This window comes from Lacerta agilis, chromosome 3 (genome assembly GCF_009819535.1).
Source record: "Lacerta agilis isolate rLacAgi1 chromosome 3, rLacAgi1.pri, whole genome shotgun sequence".
In the NCBI taxonomy this organism is placed as follows: domain Eukaryota; kingdom Metazoa; phylum Chordata; class Lepidosauria; order Squamata; family Lacertidae; genus Lacerta; species Lacerta agilis.
Window position 1 is genome coordinate 103,289,184 of NC_046314.1, and position 16,994 is coordinate 103,306,177.

The 16,994-nt window shown below is 40.7% G+C and overlaps 3 protein-coding genes across 5 annotated transcripts in view; 1 reads left to right on the plus strand and 2 right to left on the minus strand.

Moving 5' to 3' along the window:
• ARHGEF33 (Rho guanine nucleotide exchange factor 33) overlaps window positions 1-3,485 on the minus strand; it is a 31,001-nt gene extending 27,516 nt beyond the window's left edge. Inside the window, exon 1 of the mRNA XM_033145024.1 lies at window positions 3,348-3,485. The gene's annotated coding sequence lies outside the window, so the exon portion shown is untranslated. The remainder of the gene's footprint in view (window positions 1-3,347) is intronic.
• Window positions 3,486-5,836: 2,351 nt separating this feature from the next.
• MORN2 (MORN repeat containing 2) lies at window positions 5,837-10,343 on the minus strand. 2 transcript variants are annotated; one of them, XM_033145027.1, is made up of 5 exons: window positions 10,255-10,343; window positions 9,760-9,810; window positions 8,764-8,870; window positions 7,983-8,119; window positions 5,837-6,013 (listed from the first exon to the last, which is right to left on the minus strand). In XM_033145027.1, the coding sequence occupies exons 1-5, from the start codon at window positions 10,316-10,318 to the stop codon at window positions 5,911-5,913; spliced, it is 462 nt and encodes a 153-aa protein (XP_033000918.1). In that variant the 5' UTR covers window positions 10,319-10,343; the 3' UTR covers window positions 5,837-5,910. The 2 variants fall into 2 exon arrangements, with proteins under 2 accessions (XP_033000918.1, XP_033000919.1); XM_033145028.1 differs by lacking the exon at window positions 9,760-9,810.
• Window positions 10,344-11,721: 1,378 nt separating this feature from the next.
• DHX57 (DExH-box helicase 57) overlaps window positions 11,722-16,994 on the plus strand; it is a 30,185-nt gene continuing 24,912 nt past the window's right edge. The window contains exons 1-4 of one of the 2 annotated variants that reach the window (XM_033145025.1): window positions 11,722-11,959; window positions 13,138-13,289; window positions 14,301-14,474; window positions 15,198-16,018. In XM_033145025.1, coding sequence (XP_033000916.1) covers window positions 11,732-11,959; window positions 13,138-13,289; window positions 14,301-14,474; window positions 15,198-16,018 — 1,375 coding nt within the window. In that variant the 5' untranslated portion in view covers window positions 11,722-11,731. The remainder of the gene's footprint in view (window positions 11,960-13,137; window positions 13,290-14,300; window positions 14,475-15,197; window positions 16,019-16,994) is intronic. The other variant, XM_033145026.1, reaches the window with a different exon arrangement.

The window sequence follows — 16,994 nt, forward strand, 5'->3', positions numbered from 1 at the left end:
TGCGCTTCATGGAATATATTGGTTTAATGGTCACATCTATAGAACAGTTGTCCTACTGTATTCTGAAGGGCTTCTTCAGAAACAGACTTCTGGAACTGGGAGAAGGCATATCAACTTTCCCTAGTCCATTTGTTGAGGGACTCAGCTATCCCTACTAACATGACTACCGGTAAAGGAGAGGCCTATACAATGGCGGAAGAGAAAGCAAAGTCCCTTCTTGTATTCTTCAGAGTCTGTTAGGCTCCCATCCTAACCACAGATCAGGTTTGTTGGCTGCCAGCTGGCCACACATAAGTTACAACGTGGTGCCTTCCAAATAGTGTTGAACTGCAACCCCCAACCATCCTGGACCTTCGGCCAAGATGACAGGGACTGATGAGAACTGGAGCCCAACAACATCTAGAGGGCATCAGGGTGTGGGGATTTATTGATTTATTGGCACATTAGCAAGTGTTAGGAGCCTGTAAAATGTTATAGGAGCAAAGGAGTCGTCAGCTTGGCATCAATACTCTCATTTTATTTTATTTTAAGGCGCCAATGGCTACTCATTTGTGTCCCTCTAGTAAACAGAACAACAAAGCAATGTGATGCTGTCGACCGTTATCAAAAGCCAGTGGTGTTTTCTGTTGCATTTGGGGGAAAGCATTGGAAACCAACTTGGGAAATAAGTCTGCATAACGCACTGGAGGTACCGATTTTGAATTACTGTAATTCGTTTGGAGCACCAATAATTCAAGGCAGATGATAAGCCATAAAGGATTTGGAGGTAGGAAATATTCACAGCGGGATGACAGGGCATATCAGACTTCGGCTTATACTGCTTCAAGCACAGAGTTAAGCAGTTTGAAGAATTCAGAGACTTACAAGGATCTAATTTTTCCTTCCATGCTCCTGTTCCTTCCCATGCCTGGCCTTTTTTGTTTGTAAGCCTGATGGAAGGGCCTCTCTATCCCTCCCCTCTCTCTGATATGAGCCGCTTTCGAAAACAACAGTTCTTTAAAAAGTGAGGTGAAAAATATAGAAAAAAAATATTAAACAGCAAAAAAATCATGAGTTCATAGAAGGCAAATCATTTGAGAAAAACCTAAAGGAAATTAGGATAACGTACCGCATTTAGCATAGATAAAAGATGCCACAGTGGGAGCAGGGAGACATTGCCAGTTGTGGCCTGACAGGTGTCTACTGCCTCTGCACCGTTCAGGGTGACTTATTGCCACCGTTCAGGGTGACTTATTGCCAATCACCATGTCATAAAAGACAACTGGAAATACATTAAAATACAGCATCAAAAATGGCTTTAAAAAAACAACAACAAAGGCAGACACTACAAATAAAACACAAGCTTTTTATCACATGTGGCGAACCCATGGCACCCTCTCCAGATGTTGAACGCCAACTCCTACCAGCCCAAGCCATCAGCAGGAATGAAGGTAATTAACAAACCGAAGCAGCCTTTACTTTGAAGTAAATTGTGTTGATTTCTGTGGCCCTTACTTATATCACCTCAGTCATGAGCCTATTAGACTATTGGGTTTGAGGAATTACCGGTATTTAGGGGGTTTTGTTGGGGGGGGGGGTTGTTGTTGTTGCTGTCTTTGATATTAATTTTGGGTATCTCTCTTTTAGCTCTTATTATCATTTGTGTGGAAATGGTTTGATATGGTTGCGTCCTTTTTTATGTGCTATTTATTGCTTATGACTACTTTTGTTACGTTTGGAGTTATGTGATTCCCCCCCCCCAATGCTGTAAGCCACTCTGAGCATGGCTTTAGTTATGGAAAGGCAGCATACAAGTAAAATGTATGCATGCATGCACGTATCATGTACCGGTATGTTTTCGTATTATCTTAGGGCATAATCCGGCCAAAGCAAATAATTGTAATTCTTGGTTATTTTCGGACCCACTGCATATGCTGCAACATAGGGAATAGTGGTAGCATAGCAGATTGATTTCATGCAAATAGGCCCAGGTACGATTTCTATCATCTCCAGGAAAGGTGTGTGGGGTGGGGGGGAAGAGACCCCTAACTGTAACCCTGGAGAGCCACTGCCAGTCAGTGCAATTTGTGGGCCTTCAGATGCTGTTGAAACACAACTGCGAACATTGAACATCAACATCGTCCCTCACTTTTGACTGTTCTGGCTAGGACAGATGGGAACAAACCCTGCACATCTCGAGGACCACATATTCCCCCTCCCTGGTGCTAGATGAGCCAGTGCTGTGACCCACTTTAAGGAATCTTCTTATGCCTGAGCAAGTGTGTGAACCTGATCGAAATTTGGACGAGAGACCATTTAGAAACAATGCACAAATATTACACATTTCATAGAATCATAGAGTTGGAAGAGACCACAAGGGCCATCCAGTCCAACCCCCTGCCAAGCAGGAAACACCATCAAAGCATTCCTGACAGATGGCACATTTCAAAAGACCTGTTGTTGTTTTTTATTCCCCATCCCAGTATTAAGCATCTGCTCTCACTTTTCCATTTAAACCAGTCAGGCTTTAATAATGCTTACCAGTGGCTGGTTTCTGGTTTGCACCTTTAGTATGCCGACTATGGAATTAATAGCCCTATACACGTTTACTCAAAAGGAGACCCCCGTTAAGATAAATCTGACTTAGTTAGTATAGGACTGCAACCTAAATCTCTCTCTCTCTCTCTCTCTATATATATATATCTGTACACACTGCTAAATTTTCAAATAATAAAGGGAATAATTTGATTTATTTCAGATGTGCTTGAAAGACCGTATATAAGGTTATATCCAACAAACAAATTTACTTTTATCGTGAAACCTGTGAGAGGCTTGCTATTGGTTTTATGAGGGGAGATGGTCAGGTTTTTTTGCATCCTTGGATTCTGAATACTGTACTGTACTGAAATTCCAGTTGATTCTGACTGAGTAAGGAAGTTTTTCAAAAACGATATATTGGAGAGTCTTTTTATTCTTCTATTCCTTTCACAGCCAAGGAGTATCTCTTCTCTCCAGTACTGTACTTTGATTTATTATACTTTGTAACAAACCAATAAATAAAGCTAGCAATAAAAATCCCAAGATATAGACAAAATGCAGATACAGTGCAATTGTATGCATGTCTTCTCAGAAGTAAGCACCACTGAATTCAATGGGATTTACTTCCAGGTAAGCATGTGTGCGATTGCTGCCTAATGTCTGTCTAAATGCATTAAATTTTATCTCTTGCTCTTAGAGAATATTGTGATGCATTTTAAGTTTAGTGCCAATTAATTACCAAGAACATGCTCAGCCTTAACTTTATGTTAACATTAAAACATGCTTTTAAAAGCTCTATGAAATGGAAGCACAATACGTTTTAAACTTACCCCCCAGCTGTGCTAAAGCTCTTGCAGTTTCAGTACCTTCGCAATCGGGAACAATGACCGTTTTTCTAAAAACGAGCTCCAGAAGGCAGCTTGGGGAGCCTGGCGTTTTCAGAAGTAGGTCTATCACATGCTAATCACTAATTTCAAATCCAATCATAGCTAACCCAAAGCTCTCTAATTATGCAGTCCTCAGGTCACATCCTTGTGTCCTCTTTGATTAACACAGCTATGATTTTAATATGAACTCTTAAAACAAATGTGATGTTTGTTTAGATTGCAGTTGTCTTTTCTGGTAGCAATGCAAAAAAACTTTTGAGCTTCACTGTAGCTTGAAGCAATGCTCTTTGTCTTTTATATATATATGTGAAAGGAGAACCAGCTGCAGAACGGAGAACCCACACAGCACCAACATTTTATGGATGTGACCCCAACTATTACCAACCTACTTTTCAGTCAACATAGGGATTAGTTGCACTTGCATTAGGTAATAAGGCTAGGCACTGGCATGTCAAACCCAATTGGTTGGGGGTATGGGCTGAAGCCAGCGGGGGGCAGCTGTCCCCCCAATCAAATAAATAAAAATACTTAACTAAAAATTGAAATGCCCGCTGAAGTCATTTGAATAATGTTGTGGCTCATTCTATCACCGCAACTGCCAACTCAACTGTTCTTGAGAAGTTTTATGATTATGATTATTACTCTAACCTCAAGGTTAGATTACTGCAAAGCGTTATACGTAGGGCTGCCTCTGAAGGCAGTTTGGAAACTTCAGCTGGTGCAGAATTCAGCAGCCAGGTTGTTCACCGGAGCAAGACGGTCTGAGCATATTACACCGATTCTGGTCTGACTGCACTGGCCCAATTCAAAGTGCTGGTTTTGACCTATAAAGCCTTAAACGGCTCAGGAGCGTAATACCTCAAGGACCGCCTCTTTCCATATGAACCTACCCAGACCCCGAGATCATCTTCTGAGGCCCTCTTTCATGTGCCTCCTCCTTGAGAGATCCGGAGGGTGGCAACACAAGAACTGGTCTTCTATGTAGTGGATCCATTTGTGGAATGCTCTCCCCAGGGAAGTTTGCCTGGCGCCTTCATTATACACCTTTAGGTGCCAGGCAAAAACGTTCCTTTTTAACCAAGCCTTTGGTTGACCTGACCAACATCCCATACCCTTTTAAAATGTGGCTCTTTTTTTGGGGGGGGGTGTTATTGGGTTATTGCTTTTATTTTTATTTTATATACTGTGATCTTTTTATGTGAACCGCCCTGAGACCACCAAGTATAGAGCGGTATATAAATTCTATTGTTGTTGTTGTTGTTACTACTACTACTACTACTACTACTACTACTACACATGGCAGACAAGATGACTTTTGAAATTGGTGGAAAAGAGGCACTTCCAAGACATCCTGCCAAAAAGTAATTTTTTAAAGATAGAGACGTATCTAGAAAAGCAGAGGTTGTCATTCCTTGGTTTTATTCAATACTTACAGTCCAACATCTTGTCTGAAATAAAAACATTTTGCAGCAGGTTGACAAGGACTTGACCTCTTCTAAATCACTTCATGGCTTAGGAATCTAAAATCCAAAGGTTTGATTTCCAGTGTATGTAAGATATATGTAATTATAGCTTTTCAGTGCAGGTAAATTGACCTTGGGGAAGAAATCCATAAGGGCAGTGGAAAAGCATTTGGTTTTTCAAGCCTTTTCAGTGGATCTGCACTAACAGAGAGCAAGAGTTGAAAGCAGCCAGCAGGTGATGAATGCTGGAAAATCTGCAGCTAGGGAGGAATCAATTCTACTTATGGTGAAATGGTAAAGAAATAAAGATATATATTTTTTGAAAGCTTGTTCAGACTGTAATCAAGGACATTTGAAAAGGTTGTCTCTTCAGTTCCATTAGTAATTTTATTGAATTGTTTTGAGAAACTCCCAACTCAAGTGGCAATACCAGGCACTTTATATATTTGTTAATGGCTCCCTGGGAAGATCTTGCTAGTAAATGGCATACTAATGAACCCTTAGTAGAGACTCAATGTGTAATGGAAGGCCTGGGATATATTTTATGGAGAAGTGAACACATCTGACATTGGGAACACTGTGCTGAACAAACAGAGGCATTCTGTTCCTGTTCATTACATACATCTAATACTCACAAACTGTAAACATATACTTTATTGATTCATAGAATAATAGAATTATAGAGCTGGAAGGGACCAATTACATTCTATCTTGGTTTCCATGCTTTCACTCTCAAAGTTAAAATTCTAATCTTGGTCTCTTCGTAATTTCAATATTGGAAAAGGGTGTTAAAAATTCTTCACAACTTTTTATTGATAAATCTTTTATTAGGATTGTAACATTTGCAGTTACAGTAAAATGAAGGGGGAAATCAAGCTAAACAATATAACAAAAGTCAAACAAAACAAAAATTAAGTCTAATGCTTGCTTTATTTGCTCACTATATAAAAGCAATAGTTTCTTATCAAAGAACTAAGAAATTATTTATTGTGAAATAGCCTGGATAACAACTGTTTGATGCCTTTCTTCCAGTACAAATTATCCTACATATCCAGCTTTAGCTTCAGCCCTGGTGCTGCTGTGTAATGAAATGTGCCATCCCATTCCAGGCCCTGTGTATCTCTAAATTCTCCCTTCCCTTCCAGCCTGGAACAGAACAAAAACAGCATGTAAAAATGAAGGCTGCAATCACTGAAGTATGGCTAATGATGTACAACAGCACTTTGAGATGTCTATTTTTTAGCGGTGGTAGTGCTGAATTAGGCAGTGAAACACAAAGCACCTCATAAGAGAGATGCCTGTTAGAAGCTTTGGAGTTGCTAGTTTTGTGTAACAGAAATTGTACTACCATCTTGATCCTGCTAAGTAATTTGTACTTTTAATATCAATTTTTACATTTATATTATTTATTCCTGTTGGTGAGTGAGCATCTACTCTTGAGTTTTCATTCCTTTCTGCAGCAGAGTTCTTTTTACAGAAAAGTTTTCCTGCATCTTTTACTTATAGAATCATAGAGTTGGAAGAGACCACAAGTGAAATTCCCACCATAGGAATAAACACCATTTGGTTCTGTTTCTCAGAGTCTTTATTATTTACAAAACTTTACATTGGTCATTAATGAAGAGAAAAACAAATAAACAGTCTTTTTCTCCTTTTAGCCAACCGGCCAGAGATCTAATGCTGACTCATTCACATACTCATTTGCACTGACCCCGACTTACCGCATTTTTCGCTCCATAGGACGCACTGGACCATAGGGCGCACCTCATTTTTAGAGGAGGAAACAAGAAAAAAAATTATTTTTCTGGTTTTCCTCCTCTAAAAGCCCTGCTGTTGCTTTTTGGGTTTTTTTTGAGGATCAGCTAAAAGTTTTGCAGCTTTTTCTGCAAAGAGAAATGCCCTGTTTTGTTTTTTGTTTTGAGGATCAGCTAAAGGTTTTGCAGCTTTTTTTTTGCAAAGGGGGAAAAGCAAAGCTCCTTTTGCAAAGGGGGAAAAGCAAAGAGGAAAAGCCCCATTTTTATGGAGTTTAACTCACATTTCTGAAAAATCTTAAGGAAAGGGAGCCATTTCTACTGTTTCCAGACAGATAATCTAATCAGCCAGTCACATGTTGCTGGGGAAACAAACAACCTCCCTCTGCAGCACATTCAACAAAGGAGGGCAGGGCTGAAAGGGAGCCGGGACTCTTATCTCTCTCTCCCGATCTCTTGCTGATAAGCTGCTGAGCTGGTCTTTTCAACACTCCCTTTTCTCTTTGTAAAATAAAAAACACAATCTGCTTTTGGCCCCTGGGCAATTCAGCTCCAGGGACCACCATTCGCTCCATAAGACGCACAGGTATTTCCCCTTACTTTTTAGGAGGGAAAAAGTGTGTCTTATGGAGCAAAAAATATGGTAGTTGATCACATGCCCTGATTAAGGACACCTGTTGCTGGGGAAATTTTCTGTTGCTTATAAACTTGTTCAAGGCCATTTACAAGTTTCTTCTAGAATATTCCAACAATTCTCTCATAGAACCACAGTGGGCTAACCACATTTTGTTAGTTTCAGCAAGTTTGCTGCATCATGTGCCTTTCTAACCGCAGTTTGGATCCAGTCAAAATAGGTATTTGGAGAGCGATCACCCTAACCTAAATGGGTAAAAAGGTAAAGGTACCCCTGACCATTAGGTCCAGTTGCGGACGACTCTGGGATTGCGGAGCTCATCTCTCTCTATAAGCTGAGGGAGCTGGCAGCTTCCAGGTCATGTGGCCAGCATGACTATGCCGCTTCTGGCTAACCAGAGCAGCGCAGAGAAACATCATTTACCTTCCCGCCGGAGCAGTACCTATTTAACTACTTGCACTTTGACATGCTTTTGAACTGCTAGGTTGGCAGGAGCAGGGAATGAGCAATGGAAGCTCACCCCATTGTGGGGATTCAAACCGCCAAACTTCCGATCAACAAGTCCTAGGCTCAGTGGTTTAGACCACAGTGCCACCCGCGTCCCCAACCTTCATGGGTAGGAAGAAGCAAACTAAGGTTCACTTTAAGTGCAAAGCCTGTATAATGATGTAAGGATGAATATATTCCACATCAAGGCAACAAACTTGTGGTTATGTCCCTTTCAGCTTACCTGTTTTCACTGAACTGACCAGTGTACTTGGCTCCATTAGTAAATATGTAGGTTCCTGTTCCATGAAACATGTTGTTATAGAACTCGCCTTCATAAACTGCACCTGAAGGATGTTCCAGCTTACCGAAACCATTCATCTGATTTAACAGGAAGTGGAATTGACAAATTAAATCAAATCAAATTTTATTATGGTCAACGACCAGCACAACATATTAAAACAAAGAATTGATCAGAAATACAATTTAAAATATATTCTAAAAGTTTAGTCTAACAAGATTTATCATCCTTATTTTGTTATGTACAATATAATTGGATAATAATTGCACTACATCAGTTAATGAATCGGCAAATCGGTTTCTTCTCTAACTCAGGTCATAAATTGGTTTGGGTGCCACCAATTTGGGCGGACCAAATCTTAATGGTATTAGCACAAAATTTTGCCACCTTAGCTGTAACATATGAATTGGGAGTAAGTCCCAGTGGGCCTTTATCTTGAGTAGGCATGCACAGAAGTTTATCTAGGAGCAAAGCTCAACAAAGTAAAGTGAATTTATGTTGAGTAGACATAAGATTGTGCTGTTGATGAATTACCGGTACTCTGAAGAATAAAACAGCTAAGCCCAAGCATGCCCTTAATTAATGTAAGCAATGTATTTTGTCTTTAACATATATTTAATAACACAATTGGAACAAAAATTTTAAAGACCCTGACATAATATTATTGATTCAACTTTCTTTAGGCAAGGAGCTTAAAATTAATTGTTTTGATATTTGCAGATACCTTATCATTCTTCCAGTTTCCTTGGTAAATAATTCCATCTGGAGTAGTATGAACTCCATGTCCACACCTCTCAAGAACTCCTTCAAATGTTCTTGTACAGTCACCCTCTAAGCAAAATAAAAAGTAGGTGGGGAAAATCCAACAAACATTAGGCTAGCTTTTATTTAATAACTAGGAAAAGTTCAACCCTTTCCAGAATCCTTCAGAATATGCCACTGGAAGTGACCTTCCAGACCCCACAGCTTTATCACATAGTGTGAAGTAAAAGTGTTTCCAGCTACCCGCCATCCCACTGCTGGAATCAGGATGGGCTAGAATGCTCTGTGTAAAGGTAAAAATAAAAAAGCAGCACACCCAGCCATCAAACTTTATGCATGCAACCTGATCCTATGATTGCTTACTAGGAGGGGGAGGGGGAGGGGGAGGGGGAAATGGGCTGATTTAAATAAGATCTATCTACCTGATGCTGACCCTGATCCTGGGAAAGATTTAGGGCACAAGGAGAAGGGGAAGACAGAAGACGAGATGGTTGGTGTTCTTGAGGCTACCAACATGAGTCTAACCAAACTGCGGAAGGCAGTGAAAGACAGGCGTGCCTGGCGTGCTCTGGTCCATGGGGTCATGAAGAGCTGGACATGACTGAACAACAACAATCTACCTCTCAATCATATCTTAGTTATGAGGAGACATATTGTTGGAATTTTGGAAGAGGTTTGGAAAGAGGGTAAATGGAGGAAGCTTTTTCCTACACAGAGCACTGAAAACGTCAGAGCACACCAATGGGGGAGACAAAGTCCCCTGCTCACTTATCATAACTCACCACCTTGCTTTAATAAGTCCTTTAATAATTATTATTATTATTATGTTCTATTATCATTGTTCATTTCATTTTGAAAAATATCAAATAAAAAGCTAAAAGTTACAATTATTATTATTATTATTATTACTATTTATTTTAAAAAACAGTATAATTATAGTATCTGACAATTTTTTTACCATACTTATCTCCATTGGGAAATACAAACGATACTTTGTAAACTTCGGCATCTGCAGAGAGAAAAACACTCTTTTTACTGATTCTTTGTTAAAAACAGCGTTCATTCAACCATTCAAGGGCTCCGGTTTTTTGGACTACAACTCCTTCACCCCTACCTAGCAGGACCAGTGGACAGGGATGATGGGAATTGTAGTCCAAAAGCAGCTAGGGTGGGGAGGATTCAAGTTTGGGAAACCCTGGACTAGGTGATCCTCGGGGTCCCTTCCAACCTGACGACTCTCGACTCTGCGAAAAAGGGCTGTTTGTTTCTGAGCAGACGCGGTTGGGAACCGCGGTTGTGAGCAGGTAAAACGAATAACGGAGATGCGGCGGGAGGAGATGGGGGAGAGACGCACGCACCCCCGAGGCATTGTGACTGCGTGTGGTGCAGGAGGCTGAAACCGGCACATTAAAACCGGCTGCTTCCTCAGAGGGACGGTGGAGAGACAAAATACCTCGGTCGCCTACGATCGACCTGCGCAGCAACCCCCATTTTGCCGTGGCGCTCGCGGTTGACATGGTGACCGGGTTCTCGCCCTCGCCCTCTCCGCCGCCGGAAGCGGGAGGAACCTCGCCCTTTTCACTTCCGGGTGGCCGTTGACTGGTTGGGGAAGCGGTTGAGCTGAGGCGAAAGCAGCGTCTCTGGCAGGTGACTGGAAAGGGAATAACCGGCGAGTGGGGGAAGCTGGTTTATTATTATTATTATTATTATTATTATTATTATTATTATTATTATTTATTACTGCACTTTATTTATTTAGGGGGGTTGGACTATATGACCCTGTGGCTCCCTTAAAGGTCTACAAGCCTGTTGTTGTTGGCTTAGTTGGGGCTCGTCGTTCAATTGCGGGGTGTCTCCAGGCGCTGCGTGAAAGGAACAGGGAGAAGCCTCTGAGCTTGAGGCGCCTTTGGAAAGAGGCAATATCGGTGGGAGGGAGGGCTGGGTGAGTGGGGGCGAGGTGGGGTATTAGGAGTGCTTACCTTTACATCTTTATTTAGGGTCCAAATTGCTCGGCAGCACAGGAAGCAGCTTTCATCAGTTGGAAGAGCATGAGACTCTCAGGGTCGTTGGTTTGATTCCCCCCGTTGGGCAACATTCGGGTTGGGCTAGATGACCGTTGGGGTATTTTCCCATTCTGCGATTCCATTGGTGCACCTAGCTCAGTATTGTCTACACTGACTGGCAGCAGCTCATCAGGGTTTCTGGCAGAGAGCTGCTCCCAGCCCTCCCTGGAGGTGCCAGTAGACCTAATACCTTTTGTACACAAAATAGAGGTTATGCCACTGAGTTATATAGCCCTTTCCCGTAGAAATTTTGTTTGCGTCTGGAAAATGTACTATGTGGAAACAAAGGACAGAGTCCTCTCTTGTGGGGGTGTCCTGTCTGTGAACAGTTTATCTTTAGGGGTGTGACTGGTGCCGAAGTTACAGTTATTTTGGTGCCAAGTCAAAGTCTGTATTTTTGTCTGGCTGATTTAAAGCCAATTATTGTCCGTGGATTAAGGTTTTCAAATTCTCAACTGTACTGTGTTTTGATTTGATTGCTTTATTCTTTGTGTGCTGCCTTGGTATCTTTAATGATGTAGAGCAGTTTAAAAATAATTTTAATAAAAAAATTCTAAATAATAGGTGAGTGGTAGAGTCAATGGCACATTCAATTGATCTTTAAAGTGTAATAGATGTGTGTGTTGTCTTGATTATAACTTATGAAGGTTGAAATGCTATGTGAAATTATTAGGGAGTGAGTCCCATTGAAAATAATGGAACTTACTACCTGTGGGTTGTGGGACAGGGATGTTTGATGCTGTATGCCAGAACTACATAAACAGAAGTAATTGCCATCTTTCCTGCTAGTCTGCATGGTGATCCTGGTTGATATTTTTCACTGTTGATAATGTATTTTCATTTTTCTTTTCCTACAGAAAGGAGAAAATGAGCTCAGGGAAGAGAAGAGGAAAACCAAACAGAGGGGGAGGAAGGGGAGCAAGAAGAGGAAGAGGCGGAGGTGGAGGCAGCAGTAGCTGTGGTAGACCTTCTAACAAACACCAAGCCAGTGGCAGCAAAAAAGGCTCAGATAAAATTTGGGAAGATGATGATTTCTGTGTTGATGATGATGATGGTGATTTCTGTGTTTTCAGTGGACCAAAAGATGTAGCCAGGTCAGCTAAGTGAATTTGATGGAATCTTACATTTTGGAGTTTAGGTCATTAAAAAAAAAACTTCTTTCTGAAGATTGTTTTAAGAAGTTTGTAAGAAGCAAGATCAGGGAGGGGCTGTAGCTTCTTATCAGAGCACATACTTTGCTTTGCAGGCTCAATCCCTGCTATCTCCAATTAAATACAGTTGGGTAGCAAGTGATAGGAAGACCACTTTCTGCCTAAGACCCCAGAGAACTACTGCTAATCAGAGCAATTAAGACTGGCCTATGCAGTACAAGGCAACTTTCTGTGTTCCTATGGTAAAGTGAAGCACCTTGACTTAAGTGATTAATTCCAAAACTCTTGTATTTTTATTAGATATATTTGTATTTTTATTAGACCTTTGAAACTGACTAATTTGACTAATTTGAGCCTCATCTACTGTCTCTTGCATGCCACCTTTTACAGAGGGAGGGTTTTTGACATTGGCTACTAGTGAAAATAGCTGGAAATTCAGCTCATTTTTTGAGAAACAGTATACGGCAACCTACCTGAATCTAGTATATTGATTGCCAGATATTGAAAAGTGAAGCTACCTTGGCACCAAGGTATCTTGGCATCAGGGGAAAGGGAGCTATTTAGCACAGAGACAGAGGTGTGTGTGTTTGTTGTGCCAGTACTATTACTGCTTGTTTTGCATGACACAGAAAGAGGTTACACCCATTCAGGTTGGATCAGTGAAGTGGGATATTTAAAACAATAGGTACAGCTGGAATTTATTAATCAAACAAAGAAGCTGATGTATTTGGGGGAGGGATCTTTTTAAAGATGACTAAATAACCCCACAGAAACCCACTGTAGCTTTTGCACCACAATTTCTGTGTCAACTGCATTAATCCAGCTTGTCTGTTTAAACATACTGTGGTCATTACGGGGCTTGTCACAGATCCCGCATGTAGCTGTGTCAAACATTCTGGTGACTTTGCTTGCCTTCTTTGAATTTCCTAGTGACAGAAGATGGGTTTTTCCAACATGACGTGCTTAGGAACTTTCTTGATGCTCTTAGCTAGTTAGGAGACAAAATGACCCATACAACTGTTCTTATGTTCAGCATAGCTTATACAGTATTGTGTATGTATTTTCCATTACTTGATTAAATTAGAATGTATTGTGCTTATTTTGTTTTTTGTTTTTAATATATCAAGCTCTGCTAGCAGAGGACATGGACAGACCAGACAAGCATCCAAAACAAAGATGCCTCTTCAGACTCTGTACATGACTTCCGATAATCAGATGAGGGTGAAAGAACTTCTTCGTGAGCTGCAAGGACAAGAGCTGGCTGCTGGTTCAGAGTCAGTTTTCTAAACATAAATAATTTCTTCATTAAACAGATACTATGACATGTTGAAGGACTGAACATCAACACCCTTTAGTTATTCTCAGATTTATAGGCATTAGATCATATTATTCCAAGTTCAGAATGGACTGTGACAGATGTGGTTGGGCAGCCTTTCTGGAGAAAGAAACAAAGTCTCAGGGTGGCTCCACAGTTTACAAGGCAAACACAATTGTGATAGGTACATAGTGTTTCCTGCAGCAAACTTGTAAAGTATGGATGCCATAATAATACGAGACTTGAATTTCTGAATTACTGCTTGATTCACATGAACCTGCCTTGTTGAGTCTATGGAGACTGCTGTTTGAGGTGGGTGGTTAATGGGGCCATCTCTGTGATGACCCCACTGCTTATGGAACTCCCTCCCAAGAGATGTGGGCCAGATGGCTACTTTGCTTAGTTTTGAGTAACAGAGTGAACACATCTTTTTAGCATTGCTCTTAATGAACAGTGAAAGCTGCTGCTGGGTTTTATGCTGCTAAGTTTTATTTTAATAAGGTTTTGTAATGATTTATTATTGTGGTACTTATTGTTTTGTTTATATTTTATGGTGTGCCTTGTGAGTTTGCTAAATTGAAAAAGCAGGGTAGTATAAATATTGGGTTAGATTCAGACTTACCTTTTTGCCCAGGTTTCTCTGACCCATAATATTGGACACTGCTGTTTGAATCCTCTGAATTTCTGTTTTATTTGCTTTTATGTATTTTTTGATGTTTTGTTGGTTTTAGGGTGCATTTTTTATTTGATAAGATGTTTGTTTTTCACACTATCCACCGCTTAAAGATTTTTGAAACGTTAAGTGGTTTATAAGTACTTACAAATATGGGACCAAGTGCAAAGATCCTGGCTTAGTTGGATAACTAAACTGAGTTGCTTGAGTAGTGATATTGAGCAGAGAGTTCCAGAAGTTTGCCTTATCCCTAAGACTATTGCTTCTAAAAGAAGCATACTGCTTTCTTTTTTTCAGGATGCTTGTATCAGGTGAAGATGACTGTGATGAATTTGATAACTTGGAGGACGAGCACGCCTGGTCAGATGGGCAATCAATTTCTAAAAAAAGCACAAATGCTTCTCATCAACCACCTGTGAGCCATGTTCTAGAGACTGAAGTCTCTTCATTTGCTGTGCACAAACTATCCAGGTAATTATTGTCTCACAAATAAAATGGAAAATATTAGTCAGGAGGTGAGGTGCTAAAAACTTGCATAGCTGCAATTACGTGGATGAGTGTGGAATGTGACATTTAACACAGAATCAAAGTGGCACCCTCCACCCACCAATACATTCCCAAATAGAGCACATACCCAAATAGAGCCAGAAAAGAGCAGTTATGTAACATTATGAAAGGTGGAGTGGGGATCCTTTTTCCCCTAGGGGCCAGAATCCCACATGGGCACTATTCTGGGGTCCACGGGCCAGTGTTTACTGAGGCCAGAAGCAAAAGTGTATAGAGCCATGCAAAAATCGGAGGTTTCTACACCCCGTGTATATGTCCCCATCCAGACAGGCAAGAAGTATTATCATAATTCAAGAACACATTCTAGCCAAGCTAAAGCACTCAAGGTGGGTGCTAAGCATGGCCAGTGAAGGTTGAGGCCTGGGAAAAGCACTGGAGGCTGGATGGTCACATTTGGACCCTGGGCCTGAGCTTCTGCATCCCACTGTAAGGCGTACAATTAGAGCAAATTTCTACAACAAGCACAAGTTTACATTTTATTCCAGTTGCAGAAACTACACAGTGTAGACACCTGCTTCTTGCTACAGGATAACAGCAAGCATCCTTTAAACATAGTGGGAATGCTTGCTCTTGTGTAAATGTTCCGGTATGTGCACCTACAATTCATTTCTTTTCTTTTCCTTCTAGGTACGGCTTTGATAGCGAGCGTTGCCAAGCTGTGCTGAAATCTTGTAATAGTAACATTGGGGCATCCCTGGAGCTCTTACTCCTGCAGTGCTTTTCAGACAAATTTGGAGAGAGGATGCATATCACAGAAACTGCTGCTCAGACAAGTATGGAAGATTGTTTGGAACAAAGGCAAGAGGAAGCATTTGCCCTCCGTTCAATATGTGGAGACAAATTTGTGGAAAGAATTAATAACAGGGTCTGGACTGTTGCATTAGACTTGGCATACTTGACAGAGATGCTCAACAAGCCAAAAGAAGGGAATAGCAACACCAGTAATGGACTAAAGCCAGCTTCCCTGGAAATCTGTAAACACTACCTCCAAGGAGATTGCAGGTTTGGATCAAGATGCAAGTTCAGGCATGAAACTCGAAACAAGCAAAAAGGCCTTCCGAGCGTCAAGGAAGATGCTCATCTCAGAGTTAATGCTCCTGTGTATGAACTTGAAATAAGATTTCCTGAGGATAACAAATACCCTTATCAGCCGCCCCTTGTGGCATTCTATACTACTAATGAGAAGCTGCCATTGGCTTGCCGGTTGCACATTGCTGAATTCCTTTATGAAAAGGCCATAATATCGTCGGAGTCTAACGAACCTGTTGTTTATGCTTTTATAACAAGCCTAGAGGATGAATCTGAAGTAACAAAATTGCTTAGTAAGACTTCTCACAGATACAGTGCTCCTCCTTTGCCTCTGGCAACACCCTTGTCAAGTACAGTGACAGATGTTCATAAGCAAGAGATTCCTAGCAGCTCTCATGTTCCTTTCCGGATTTCAGAAGGTATATACTACTACATAAGTCCTTATTGAAACTAGTACAAACATTCAGAAACAGACTGTGTTTGCAGTTTTGAGGGGGTGGGAGCCAGGGTGCTGTAGTGGTTAAGAACGGTGGACTCGTAATCTGGTGAATCGGGTTCGCGTCTCCGTTCCTCCACATGCAGCTGCTGGGTGACCTTGGGCTAGTCACACTTCTTTGAAGTCTCTCAGCCCCGCTCACCTCACAGAGTGTTTGTTGTGGGAGAGGAAGGGAAAGGAGAATGTTAGCTGCTTTGAGACTCCTTCGGGTAGTGATAAAGCAGGATATCAAATCCAAACTACTCTTCTTCTTCTTCTTCTTCTTCTTCTTCTTCCCCCCAATTGATATTTCAAGAGAACAGCATGTATTTCACACAAGTAGGTGTGTGAAAACTATGTTACCAAAAAAGATAATAATTAAAAAGTAATTAACCACAAATATACCAGTAATTAAGAAGTTATTAAACATAAACAGATATTTTAATAGATTGTTTTAATTCTGTTAAAACTACAAATAACAAAAATAAAAACATCACAGTACCAGCCCTTTTAAACTTTCAAACTATGTCTCTGAGTTAGTGGAATCATTGCAATAAAGCTTTCAATGTCATGTAAGTTTAGATTTAGTTTTAAATTGTATTTTAATCTGTATTTTAATGAACTGTTTTATATAAATAAAAATTTAGTATTAGTTAGTTAGTAGTAAAATGAAACCACAAAAATACCAGGCATAGTATTTCATTATTCTCCAGTTGAGATAGAACACTAGGTTAAAATACTTTAAGAGAATAATCCTATCATATATACTAAAAGTAAGCAATAAAACTTCAAATAGCTCAGCCAATGAGGACTAAGCATACTCTGGGGGAAGAGAGAGCTGGCTTTTTTGGGGGGGAGAGCAGGGCTGAATGGAGAAGCCTGGAGAACAGAGTACCCTGGAAGAAGTTGGGCTAGAATCC